Source organism: Geospiza fortis, unplaced genomic scaffold, assembly GCF_000277835.1.
Source record: "Geospiza fortis unplaced genomic scaffold, GeoFor_1.0 scaffold70, whole genome shotgun sequence".
In the NCBI taxonomy this organism is placed as follows: Eukaryota; Metazoa; Chordata; class Aves; order Passeriformes; family Thraupidae; genus Geospiza; species Geospiza fortis.
The window spans coordinates 8,682,092-8,696,319 of record NW_005054317.1 but is presented as its reverse complement, the minus strand read 5'-3'; the positions used below and the strand labels follow the sequence as shown (position 1 = coordinate 8,696,319).

At 40.6% G+C, this 14,228-nt stretch overlaps 1 protein-coding gene across 1 annotated transcript in view; it reads right to left on the bottom strand.

Moving 5' to 3' along the window:
- Window positions 1-2,222: 2,222 nt before the first annotated feature.
- Window positions 2,223-14,228, bottom strand: part of SEC61A1 (SEC61 translocon alpha 1 subunit) — a 12,888-nt gene continuing 882 nt past the window's right edge. Inside the window, exons 2-12 of the mRNA XM_031056333.1 lie at window positions 13,078-13,196; window positions 12,361-12,426; window positions 12,194-12,272; window positions 11,306-11,437; window positions 9,814-9,923; window positions 9,463-9,616; window positions 8,484-8,644; window positions 7,646-7,843; window positions 7,110-7,301; window positions 5,448-5,524; window positions 2,223-4,687 (exon numbers count right to left, since the gene is read on the bottom strand). Of these exons, the coding sequence (XP_030912193.1) occupies window positions 4,501-4,687; window positions 5,448-5,524; window positions 7,110-7,301; window positions 7,646-7,843; window positions 8,484-8,644; window positions 9,463-9,616; window positions 9,814-9,923; window positions 11,306-11,437; window positions 12,194-12,272; window positions 12,361-12,426; window positions 13,078-13,196 (1,475 nt within the window). The 3' untranslated portion in view covers window positions 2,223-4,500. The remainder of the gene's footprint in view (window positions 4,688-5,447; window positions 5,525-7,109; window positions 7,302-7,645; window positions 7,844-8,483; window positions 8,645-9,462; window positions 9,617-9,813; window positions 9,924-11,305; window positions 11,438-12,193; window positions 12,273-12,360; window positions 12,427-13,077; window positions 13,197-14,228) is intronic.

Sequence of the window (14,228 nt, the reverse complement as noted above, 5' to 3'; positions counted from 1 at the left end):
CCAGGTATTCCTGTTTCTGAGATATTGGCCCAGTCTTCTTGTTCTACAGCAAGAATTATCTCAGAGCCAGCATCCCGTCTCTGACCTTGACAGCCCCCTCTGTGATGACAAAGTGGATCATGTCTGCGCTCCTTCAGTCTTCAGCCTGTGTGACACAGCTGCCAGAAGAGGTGCCAATTGTCAGGGTATTTCCTTTCTGCCAAATGCTGCCAGCTTGGCTGGAACCACGCTGGCAATGGCCAGAGGATTGCTACAACCCGGCCCACAGGAAGAGTTTCAATTTGAGCAGATCCATCCAGGAGCACATTATAAACCAGCAGCTTAAAGTCTAGCTGACTAATTAGGTCCCCAGCTTAGAATATTGATTTTGGTTTTAAATGCTTCTTTTCTTGTCTTCTTTCCAATCCCATAGACTGTCTCAGTCTAAGCTTAAGTGGCAGAAGTAGACAACTGCCCCTTGGCACTCAGCATGCTTGAAATATATTAGAAAATATTATAAACGCTCTAACATATTATTTTCAGCGTTTCATCTTAAAACAACCTCAATCCTGGATGCAGCTCCAGGAAGCACAAATAAATATTGGCAAACTCTGCTCCGAACTTTTTACATTGTACGGAAAGGACACATTTGGGACAGGCTGGATCTGCCTGATCCCGAGTGCCGCGCTTGACTCGCAGGGTAACATTGCCACCCGGCGGGCAGAGGCTCCGGGTCGGGCTCGGGGCTTCGGGAGGCTCGGCGGAGCTGAGCAGCCGTTCCGGGACCGAGGATCCATTCTGGGGCTGAGCATCCGTCCCGGTACCGAGGATCCGTTCCGGAGCCGCTGCCCCAGCCCCCGCATCTCCTTTAGGGGCAGGAGAAACCTGGCAGAGGAGCGGCGGGGAAAGGAGGTGAAGGACAGGCAAAGCGCACACCGGGTACAGCAGAGATGCCACCAGTGTCCCTCGCTGCCCAGAGGGACACTGTCCCTGTCCTGTCCCTTCTCCACTGGGGAAACAGTCCGCACGGAGCCGCAGGGAGGCAGCCGGGCCGGGAAGGGCTGGAGAGCGCAGTCAGCGCCGGCAGCACCCGGAGCAGGTCTGGGATCCAGGCAGGGGCGCTGGCCCAGGACCCGGCAGTGTCACAGCTCATCCGTGAGCAAACAGCTGCCAGGAGCCTCCCCACAGCAGTGGGGAAATGCAGAGCCACCTAAAGCTTGTTATTCCTCCTTCCAGAGAGGACAGTTAGGAAAAGCAGTTACTGGGCCACTCAGCTTCCTCCTTTTCCAAAAGCTGGCTAAAAATCACAAATCACAAACTCCACAAATCAGTCTGTTTACAGTATGGGACAGAGTTATCCCCAGAAAAAATAAAGGGAAGACAGTCATGAAACATTTAAACTAAAGCAACAACCTTTACAGTTGCAGCCAAAAGGAATGAATTTATTTTTAAATGTTTGAGAAATTAGAAAAAAAAAGTCCATTTTTTGCCATCTCAAAATTACATGGAAACAGACCCTAAGAATAAGTGAACTAGATTAAACCAGACGATTTTTAAAGCTTCATGAATAATGACAAAAGGAACAAAAATTAAATAGCCAGCACTTAAATGCTAAAGAAACTTCCACCTGAAACCTGCAGGGCAGAAGGAAAAGACATGTCAAGAGTTTTGCACAAAACAGCCCCAGGAGAAAGATGTCAGATGTTGCCCTGCTGTTGGTTCTCATCCAGTTCTTGCACATAACTCATCACATCTACAGTGACCTCAATTATTTCTGTGATCATATGTGTGATGACATAATATTCCCACAGCAACCACAGTCATCAATGCAAGTCTCCTGATGAAAAATAAAACAGCAAGGAAGAAATCAGGCTGCTTTTTAGAGTGACTTCAAACACAACCAAAATCATGGCTGAACTTCTGCATCCAGTAACAGTATTTCAAGTAAATTTGCTTTCAAGTACTGGGATATTTCTATTTCAGGAGGAAGGCAAAATTTTCCCTTACTCTAAGTTTAAAAACTCAAAGGGCAAAACAATATTGGGAATATCATCAGCTTTGAGTTTTGTTGTCTCAACCATCACACTACAAAATGACTGGCACTGTATCTCTAATGGAAACATTTTTGTTAAGTCATGCATCACTACCCCATCCTCTATTTACTTGTGCAATGCCTTTAGAATTGCCCAAAGGAATGGTCAAGATCCAGTTATTTTGGCAACCCACTACTGAGAGACCTTGGAGCAAATACAGATTGTCTTTATTTCACACTGACACTCTGATCAGGCGTTTTGAGGGTACCAGTATCTCAGTCTCATAGGTGGGTAACCTTACTCCACAAGTGTCAGAATTTTAACAATATCCAAGCACCAAAAGCCAAGCACTAGCTCCAAATATGTACTTTATTTCATTATAAAGCAGATTTTATAGGCATTATTTCTTTTTGTGAACATCCACTGTATGGCCAGCAAGTTCTGCTTTGAGGACACAGGTGTTTGATAACAAAGATTCATCACTATACCACAAAAATACAGATGCACAGAACAAGTGCTGCTTAGATACCATAGAGCAAATGGCCTAAACTGCAACCAGTTCAAACAGATATGACCAAAAATACAAGTACAGCTCCAGCCCAGCCAGAGCAGCATGCACAGAAGTGGAGTCTTTTATATTAAAATAAAGTTTGTATTGGGCTTCCTGGAAAAACAACAACAGAATCCCCAAAGCAGAATTGTACCAGAACCCTTTCCCTCTCCTTTTAATGCCACTTTTTCACTGTCCCCATTTCACATCACAGTTGTGCTGTGGTGCATTAGTACTTCATAAAAAACAGAGAAATTATTCAATGTAGTGTGACATCATAGTGAATGGCTGACAGTGATCATTTCATGGATACTTCATCCCAATTCTTTTATTCCTTTTCCACTCGTGATCCTCATCCTGGTCATTTGACTTTCATTGATAGGTGCATCTCATTCCACTTTTGCAGATTTCCCACGTGTTTGGTATCCGAGTTCAGGGTTTCTGGATGTCATCTGTGCTCCTTGGGTGTGTAACAGAGTCCCACCACTCCAGCAGGAACAGTGACTCACAGACTGTCTGCCCAACATGCAAAAATGCACAGAGCCATGGTGATGCAGTGTAAAGAAAAGTTCCAGCAGCCACAACTCCTCCCTCTGGTTTCCATGTTGTCCAATACTGATTGAGGAGAAGTGTATTTACAAGACTCATACACAAATATTTGCATTTGGTCCTAGGCACCTGATTAGTACTGACAACCTAAATTAAAATGGAAAATTAAGTTTTATTCTGGTCCATTACAGCCTTAACTGTAAACTCTCCATTTTGAAGGTGTAATCTTCAAAAAAGGAATCCCAATACCTTCTGAAGGAGTATTTTCCTATGTACCACTCAAATCCATGAGATTATAGGATGGAAAAGCCTTCTACATAAGCCCCTTAGTGGAGTTATCTGACAAGGGTTTTGTATCTAGATCTACAAAAACAGACAAGTAGCATCCATTCTTTCCACTCTTTTGTGGTAATGAGACTCAAAATTCACTAGATATGAGTAATCAGATAACATCCTGATTGCTACAAGACCAGAATTCATTATCAAGAAGAGAAACTTCACTCTAGCAAAGAGCATAAGCAGATTTGCATCTAAGCAGCCACAACACTCATTCCTTTCAGCTGACATCAGAACTAGAAGCATAGCCACTAATGGCAATAAAGACTAATTAGAAGGCTTTACAAAGTTGGTTTAACCAAGTTTCAAAGTAGCAACTCTTAGGCACAGGTTCTGTCAGAATCTAGATTTACCTGAGTTTTCTGCTTGTGGAGGAGAGGTGGTGGCAAAGGACACATTCCTTTCTCACACAGAAACTTGAAAACAGTCTCAAGCCAATACTCAACAGCTGACAAAGTCTAGTGTAGTAATTACACAACAAAACATTTCGAATTATAGATATTATATCATAGTAAAAAGAAACAACTGCCTTTCAAATCTGCCATACTGAAAAAAGAACCCCCTAACACATGAAACACCATTTGTGCTTACAACCATAATTATAGAATTCGAGCATCAGATGGAGAGATTTTTTTTCACCATTACTGCAAAGGAGCTGCAAAAACAAGTTAAATGGAAAAAAATCCCTTCCAAAAATTCATTTAACAAACATTAATTAAAACCTGTAAAGGCTTCAGGTTACTAAATGTGAAAGGGGCTCAAAAAATTTTCAGGAGTCATTGAACTAAATCCAAGTCAGAAAGCTGACTCTCCTAACACATAATTAAAAAACAATTTTCTTAAAAAAATTTTTTGCACATTTTCCTCATCAATTTATAAAATGCAAACAGTATGCTAGAAAAGTTTGAACATAAGGGAATGTGCTTTGGAAACATTATTAAAATATGCGTTTCTATAGAATGACACTATCAAGTTTATGATACTTCTTTTCCCCGACTGGCTACACTTTCAGAATGTCCCTCCTCTCTTTCCCGGGTCCATGAGAAACTAGGTTTAGAAAAGAAGAGCTCCCATACTGCCAACTTCACTCTGTTCCTTTACAAAAATTTCAAAGTACTGATAAATGATGGTGACAGCAAGCAGAATTCCAGTTCCAGAGCCAATTGCCCCCAGGAAGTCTGCCAGCACAGAGAGGGCACCAATGCAGAGCCCACCAAAGGCAGCAGCTGTAGGGATGTACCTGGAAAACATGAAATGAGAAAAGGAAAGGGGCCATCAGAGTTTGCTTAGATAGTAACAAAAAAATCATGTGGCAGAATACTCACTTCCCTTGTGGGTCTGCAATCTGGATAAGAATATAAAATACTCAACCTGACTGGAGAAGGAAAAAATGCTACACTAAGAGGAGAAGGTACTACAGTCCACCATGCAATTATGCACAAATATTAAACTCATGGTTACTGGCTCTTTATCTGTAGGTGACTGAAATCCGAAGTTACAATAACATTACCATAACACAAAGGGTACATAGGTCCTGCCCTGAAATCTGAAAATCTAAAGACATCAACCCCTGCCCACCTCTGCACCTAGGAGATTTAAGTAACTACTTGTTTTAGAAGCAAGGTCCGCATGAAAACAGTCCTCAAGACTAATAACACACGAGAAATTACAGTAAGAAAGTACTTCTGGGTCAGCTTGAAGTAGTGAAGTACACTGAAATGCTCATTATTAGCTACCCTGAGAAGAGTAAGTAAATGAAAAAAAAAATAGGAAAATAAAAGGTCCAGAATTTGAGGCAAATTCTTTAAATGCAAGGCAAAAAAAAGCTGTACTGTACAAGTTCTTCCCTTAATGAGATAATGTTCTATGTCATACGCATGTGACATCAAAGCTGAAATAATATCCGAGTTCTAGGATCTAGAAAATGGAAGTCAAAGCAAACTTTGCCCTTTGTTTGCCCATAACACTTTGCATGAACAGCCAGTGAATATGTAGCTCACCTGTTGAGTTCATGTACCATTGAAGTTTCTCTGTGGCCTCGCATTACCATTTGCTGTTCTTTCAATTGCTTGGCAACCTGTATTGAATCAAGGAATGGAGCAAGTAAATTTACTGTGATTGGAATGGAATGTAGTACTGTGGGAAAATAGAAATAATTGTTGGGGGGTTGGGTGGTTTTTGTATTGTTTTGTGTTTTGGATTGTGTTTTACATTATTCATCTGAGTTCAAAATATCCAGTATTTTAACTTCAGCTAAATTACAGCCACAGGCACTTTTCTACCTGTCAATTATACAAAGCTTTCTGGATAATTCTAGTCCTAGCGAGAAAAGGAAAATTTGGATACTGGTAGGCTCTCATACACATAATTCAATCCATGTTTTTCCATCTACCTTTCCCCAGATGAGGGTTTTGCAGATGTTGCAAAATCATTCCTTGAAGTGTTTATTCCATTTCAGTTTCCTGCATTCAGCTGAGTCAACTATTTATTTGTGGAGCCACACTAGAAACCAGACTTAGAATCCCTTCTTGGAACACTATTCTTAAACTGGATTTCTGCAGTTGCACAGGGTTACAGCAGAGCCCTGCAAACACTTTACTAACAACTGTGGGTAACAAACTCTAGCAGGGGAACATGAAGGTGCTCATCACTGACTCCATGCACTGAGAAAACACACTTTGAGATGAGTAAGCTGCCAGCATTCCACTACACAGTGAAAATTTCATTAATGATTTATTAACTTTTATTTCTGACCTTTTTTGCATGAACCTAAAATTATTTTACTTAGTATCAGGAAAAAGGATTAAAGTGTTAAAAACTGTCTACCCTGAATACTGGTTTACTCTGAAATAAAAACCTGACTGTACAAGGCTGTGAGTGCCTCCCAGCATGCCTAAGAAGCAGCAAGATGCAAGTGCAAAACAAGAGAGTGCTCACACTGTTACAGTAACTGTGCAATTACTTATTTGTTAAAGAATGGATTAAACCATTCCATATGGCTGCAAAACTTCACCTCCTACCCAGAACCACACAATACAAATGTACCATAATGACAGCTATTTTCCATTTTGTTTTCCAACTCCAATTTCAGGGTGATATAGTTCCTGAATGTTAAATATCCTGTAGCAAATGGAAATTTTGAAAAGCTAGCCCCAGGTACATCAATGCACTGCATTATATTCTCCATTGTCAGTGCACTCTAGTTAAAAATAATAGCTTCTAGTTAATTTTTCCATAAAGGAAGATCAAAACTCTCTGTGTCAGGAATGGCTGTCTGAGCATTACCTGCAAGTTTTTAAGTGGCAACTGCCTTACACACAGTGTACCTGTCACGTGGCACTAAAAGAGTTTCTACCTCTCCTGTTACCTTTCCTGCTCTCACACTGATCACATATTTCTATGTTCTAAATTTCCTAATTCCAATCAAAGCAATTTAAGTTTTGATGTTGTTTTGAAAAAGCAGTAAACAGGGAAAAATGACCCCCATTCTGTCTTAATCTTTCTCAATTAAAATAAGACACAGTCCCTGTTTACACAAACAATGAATATTACCAACAAGATGACCAGTAGAACAGCTTTTCAGAAGAAGGTCAGTCTCATTCTTACAAATGCCCATCTATTTTCATCATGTAAGCTCACATAATTTGTCATTTTAAACTCACATCTTTGGCAGAGGAGCCAGAGACTTCAATCCATGTCTTAGAGAAGAAAGCACAGGAGCCCAGCATAAATACAATATAAACAACTGCATGTACAGGGTCTTCCAACACTGAAGAAAAGGACTCTGGAGGTGACAGATAATAACAGAGTCCACCAACTGGATAAGCACGAGCAGGGCCTCCAGATGACGTGTCCTGGAAGAAGAAAGCAAGCAGTCAGTCACCAATCTTATCACTATTTCTTAGCCATTAAGCCAAGTCTTAGAAAAGTTTGTATCACCTTTGTGTCACTTTGCATCATTAGTACTGCAGCAGGACACCAATTTACATTCATCACAGCAAGCCTCATATGCTACCATTAATTCAAACTAATCACTAATTTAGGCGTTTCAGTGTGTATGACCACCTATCAAAGTGTGTCTTAATATGAGAGACCATCTCTTCAACCCTCTTCAACAGAGAGAGACCATCTCTTCATCTCTTCAACATTTCAATGGTGCCCTTGCAAAGGTGTATGTAAGATGAGAAAGAATACTCACAGACCAGGTGCCCAGCAGGCTGACCAGCAGGTTGCCACTGAAGCGGGCAGAAAGCATCTGGGAGATGACATACAGGTTGGACACAAGGGCAGACTGGAGAATAATGGGAATGTTGGAAGTGTAGAACAACTTGATTGGGTAGGTGTTGTACTGGCCCCGGTAGCGAGCAGATTTGATAGGAAGATCCACTCTGAAGCCCTGAAAAGTTTTCAAAAGAAAGTTCTCCATTACATCTGGATGTGAACCCACAGCAGAGATCTTAAACTGCAAGTGCAAGGCCTTTACAGCAACAGAAGAAACCTGCAATCATTTTGTGCAAGTACAAATACTCTGCCCTGAGGCTCTTCTCTCCATGAGAACCCTTCTGCAAACAGTCTGCAAAACTGCATGGCTGTCTAAACACACAGCCACGCACAAGAAGGTATGAAAGATTCAGACATCAGAAGAAATCTGAAGTTTCAAGAAGACTGAACAAAGCATCCAGGAAAAGAAACATTACAACTTCCTATATTCTTCAGCAACAAACAGGCCTAAAAACTTCAAAGTGTTTCCCAGCAAAAAGCAATAGCATTTGGGTTAGACAATATCACATGCACACGTGCATCTGGGGTATTTTTATTTGGTTTTTTGTTTATTTTTTCAGAGACCAAACTAAGTCTCAAGCCTTCTGTGTGGCTATGGTAAGTGCAGAAATTGATTAAGAGAAGGTAGAGTATAATAAACATCCAGATGCTGCATGAACAAAAATGAGCCTTGTGAATATATAATTTCTTGTAGAATGAAGCAAATTTCAGACCTACTTCCACATAGTTTTACAACCCTCATTATTCCAACTGACCTGGAAGTAAATGACAATTGCAAAGACAAAGATGGTGGCAATCAGATTCATGAGGTTGGGGAGGTTCTGACGGTAAAAGGCCTCACGAAGAGCTCGGACTTTGTCTGTGCGAGTAGCCAGAAGATGGAACAGAGCAATGATGGCTCCCTCAAATTCCATGCCTTGGAAAGGAAAAGAAAAACTTAGGTGAGCTGTGATTATGTCCACGTTTCAGTGTTTTGTCCCATTAAGCATAGTTCTGAACTACAGGATTCAGAATGGGATTGCTCTGAGTTTTTTGCATATTGAGCATGTTCTCAGACTTTTACATTGTCACCCTTCATGTCAGCTATGTTATTGCCAAGACTTTTTAAAAAATCACCTTGTAGTGGCCTAGAAACTAAATCATAACGCAGCACAGGGTAACTCTATTGGTCTCTAGAAACATTGACAAGCACCAAGTTCTTTCTTTCCTCCGCCTGATCAAAAAAAAAGAGTAAACTTACAGGGAAGCATCAGGCTTTCTAGTGTCAGTTGTGGTAAGACACAAGTTATTGTTTGGATTACAGCAAATGGCATAACCTCACTTCTGTTTTCTACTATACAGCAGCAAACAGGATCATCTCCAGTGGAGTTTGGAGAATAAGGTCTTTAGGGCAAAGTGTAAAAAAAGCAAGGAGCAGAAAGAAACAGCTAATAAATTTGGTCAGTAAGTTGGACAGCAGCCATAATACAATGGCAGTCCACTACTGCTGGCTTTTAATGAAGGCACTATAAGAAACTCAAGTTCAGTAAATATCTTGTGAAATACTACAAGTTGAGAAAAAATGTCCTTGTGCTTGCACTTTGCACAGCAGCACCTGCTGCATTCGCAAGATTCGCTACACAGCCAAGATGGTAGTAACAGCATTTGGCATTAAGATAACGTTAAACAAAAATTAAAAAGATCTTGCCTTTTTTTACAAACTATTGGTAAAGAAAACAGACTGTGGCATATTACCTCGCCCAGTGTTCACTGTGGTGGGGCTGAATGCTTTCCACACAATGGTCTCACAGATATTGGTGGCAATGAAGAGAGAGATGCCAGAACCAAGACCATATCCTTTCTGGAGCAGCTCATCCAAGAGCAGAACTATCAAACCAGCAACAAAAAGCTACAGTAAAAAAAGAAATACAACATTAGTTCCATGTCTTTTTCATTTTGTTAGAAAAATAATGCGTATTAAAAGATTAAGCTGTATGCGAAGAATCAAGTATACTTGGGCCTTCTTGCTGTGCATGAGGGTCAGCCTGTCCATAAGGCTGATTATTTTACCCTTTCAGGAGAAAAGTAGAGAAGACTAGAAATTACCTGGATTGTGATAAGCAAGCAGATACCAGCACCCATCTCAGATGGGTCTCCATACATTCCAGTCATTACATACACAATGGACTGTCCAATGGTAATGATCATTCCAAACACTACAGAATAAAAAGAAAAAGTATGTATTTGTCCTGGATCCTCATGTCAGTGGGCAATTAGAGAAACGGAAATCACTTTTTTGTACAGAATCTTGGTTTCAGCTGAGATAGAGCTAATTTTCTTGTAGTAGCTGGTAGAGTACTGTGGTTTGGATTTTCCATGAGAACAGTGCTGATAATAGGCTGATGTGCTGCTGTTTTAATTGTTGCTCAGCAGTGCTTACCCCAAGTCAAGGACTTCTCAGTGTCCCCTGCTCTGCCAGCCAGCAGGTGCACAAGAAGCTGGCAGGGAGCATGACCAGGACAGCTGACCCTACGTGACCACAGGGATATTCCATACCCTGGAATGTCAGGCTCAGCAGGGAGGATTGGCCAGGAGGGGCTGATCTGTGCTCAGGAACTGCCTGGGCATCCAGCAGGTGGTGAGCATTGCATTGTGCACCACTTGTTTCTCTGAGGTTTTACTTCTCTCTCTCCTTTTTGTTACAGCTGTTGTTATTCTATTATACTTTGTATCAGTTATGGAACTGTTCTTATCTCAACCCACGAGTTGGTTGGGTTTTTTTCTCATTCTCCTCGCCTTCCCACAGGAGACATGAGCGAGTGTCCCATGTGATACTTAGTTGCCAGATGGGGTTAAACCACAACATTTGGGAAGAAATACATAACTCAGAGGGTGTTTAAATTCAAGAGAAAGTTAACTTTGTTGTCTGAAAGCTGGCACTGAAAATAGAAATACACATAGACAGTTCAAATGCACTTAGAAGCAAGTGGGTTTGGTTACCAAAGGTTGCTTTAGATACTGAAAACTCTGAGGGTGTTAAGACATTACTGCAGCAATTTATGATTTTTCCCAGTACGCATATCAGTAAATAGTGTACAGCATCAAATATCTACAAAACACCCAATTTTTTCTGGAAGTCATTATCAACTGACCAGAGAGACCCCTTATTGATGAGAAAGACCCATGCCTGGAGCTGCAAGGTATAAACAGCTACAACCAACATCTTAATCACCATGAAACACTCAGATTAACACTGACCATCACAGTTCAAAAGTTGAGTCTCTTAATCACCATGAAACACTCAGATTAACCATCACAGTTCAAAAGTTGAGTCTCACAGTCTCTACACTGCTTATCTGGGGAGATTACAGCAGCAATACCAATGGCATTGACGCTTTTCCTTTTCACACCTTTCTGAAGCTTAACAGCCAACAAGGCAGAGAGCTGTCACTAAGAGACATGAAATGCAGGTATCTGCAGCAGAACACAACACAAACCCACAAGCCCAACTGCACCACTCATGCCATGGTAAATTTACTTTCCAAGGTCAGGGTGAGATACTCTAAACCACCAGAGCTCAACATGAGCTGTTACTCACATTTCTGGGCTCCATTGAAGAGAGCTCTGTCCTTTGGGGTGTCACCAACCTCAATTATCTTAGCACCTGCCAAGAGTTGCATGATGAGCCCTGAGGTGACAATGGGTGAAATGCCCAGCTCCATCAATGTTCCTGCCAGACACAGGGAGAACAGTGAAGTTCAAAGTTAGTTTTTATCAACCTTTACATCACGATGTTGAAGATCTAAAACTCCAAATCTATGTAAAAATTATCAATGTTAACAAAAGTTTGTTAGAAGTCAGTTTGACATGTAGTACTCCTCAGTACCTCAAAAATACTGTGTTCACTGAAAAGACTTTTGCTGTCAAGAACAGATTTACTCTACATAAAACAAAGTATGACATAAACTGATAGCTCAAATGATATAGAATGATAAAGAGCATTCAGGAAACTGTCACCATTCTTAATTCACACCTGCATTAGAAAGCCTCTATAAGAAACTGAGATTTACATAAACTACTGTGCAATTCAATCTTCTGTGTGACAGACTCAAAGAAGTCACCCAGGAAACCACAGCACTCCAGGAAACACAAATGATTTTGAAACACAAACCTTCAAAATTGCAACAGCAGCAATGCAGGTAATATAAAAAAATGCTAATGTCCCTTCCCTAACCATTTCCCCCCAAAAAAAAATAAAGCTCAATTTTTGTACATATAATAGATTGCACACAGTCAACTATAAACTCATTTTGTCCAGAAAGTGCCTTTCCCAATGCCACACTGATTTATGACTTTAAATAATACAGAAAAATTAATTTTCACTCTCCATTTCAGTTTTTATATTCACTACAATGGAGCAGAATGCAAGTCCAAAACCATTTTGACTCAAGCTAAAAAACATGCCCTTCTGCAAGTCTGGCCATACCTCTGTTGGATGCCAAAATCACTCTCATCCAGTAGAAAGGATCTGCAGAGTCTGATGACATAATGCCAAACAAGGGAATCTGCATTTCCAACCAAGAGATTAAATTAGAGACTTCATAGCACACTTGAAACATTTCAGCTCTTCCTTAAAAAGAGAAGGAAACATACCTGGCAGCATACTAAGAAGATGAAGAGTGTGATAGCTGTCCATAGTACCTTTTCCTTAAACTGAATCTAAAGGGAAAAACATAAAACCAGAAATCAACAACAGATGATAAAGCTGTCAAGATAGTAAGTCCATCAAGTAAACTTTCATAGCAGCACACTTGATTTTCTTGTGGAGGTACAAAGTACAGAACACCCAAAATAAAACAACTTACTGATCATCCCTTTCATCCCACATAAGACCAAGGAAAGCTACAAAGCTTTATTCAAAATGTAATCCAAATAAACAGGCTTATGTCAATGCAAGGTAATTCTAGTACTTCCACAGAAATCAGTCTTACATTTTCATGAGTAAGAGCTTATGATGAGGAAAAAAAACAGTAATAGGGAGCAGCTTATCTCAGCAAATAATCTTAGATTAGAGCTTATGAAGCAGAGATTTTAAAGCTGCTGCTTTAACTTACTCTAGTTTACACTTCAATGTGTACTGCATTCAACATTTCACCATGCTCTGCTGTGACATAAACAAACCTGCCCAACCCCATTCACTCTTGTACAACCACATCCACATGAGATGCACCACACATGCACTCCACTAAAAACAGCTGTACCTAAATCTGCCATTCTCCCCTCAGAGCAGAAACCCCAAATCCCACAAATGCAAACTCTGATTTTATATCACACAAATACAAACCTAGGAAGTAAATTCTATTAACCTACCTTCCGTTCTGGCTTTTGAATTTCAGGCAAGATAACACAGAAGGGCTTGATCACTTCAAGAAATTTTACTGTACAGAAATAAGTTAAAAGACAAAGTGAACACACAGATACAATGCACACTGGAAAAAGCTCAAGCTGAATTGAATTTGAACATGTACTCTATATAATAAAAGTCCCAGTTGTGGGGAGATTTTGGTTGGTTAGCTTGGGGCAGGGTGTATGTTTTATATTATTAAATTCTTATCTGTTCTAATTACACAGAGATTCAGCTAACATGTTTTAAGTACAGTATGGACTAGGAACAGAATTAAAGAAAGTCAAGTGTTTTCCCATTTCACCAAGTAGGCTGACAGCACCAAAAAACCTTTGTCATTGCTTTACATGAGTTTATCAACACCCTTGAACTTTTATTTCATGGTAGTTTCTCCTCAGCCAAATATTAGAGAGAAAAAAGTGCCTTGGGTATTGTATATATACTACTTTTGAGCCATACAGTTTAAGAATTTCTACACACTTTCGGGCCACACAGCTTAACAGCTCCTACCCAAGCAATTCAGAAACATAATTCAGGTTAGTCTACAAAACATCTCAAACTAGGATCCCCTCCTAGCCAAAAAGACACATCCTTAGGTCAGAAGTCTGTCTTAAAAGAAACACATAATGAAGAGGGGATTTGCAAAGTCACAAGATCTCCCATAAGCAGAGAGCTCTGAATCTGAACAGTTAATTCTAAATATGCTACGACAAATTTAGGGTTGCATCCGTATTTTGGACTGATTTGAACTAAGAAGAGTACAACAGTGCAGAACTGAAATTACTGGTGCCTTTCCACCTTTCCATGGAAGGCTGCAACTTCAGACCAGCCCATAGAAGATATTTTCTTAATTTCAAACGATTATGTCTGAAAAGCTAGACTGGACCGCGATAATCAATTTAACTCAAATCAAGGTCTCTCCAAGACCTAGAGTAACACAGCAATCGACTAAGACGCTTTCCAAGCAGCTTTTCCTGCAGGTTCACAGGGATCGGATCCCTGCGGGATGCAGGCACAGTCTGTAACTCCTCTAACAGTGTCCCTGAGGGGTCACACCCGAGGTGACATCGCCCCCCCACCCGGTACCGCGCCTGGCACCCTCAGCCTGGCGGGGCCC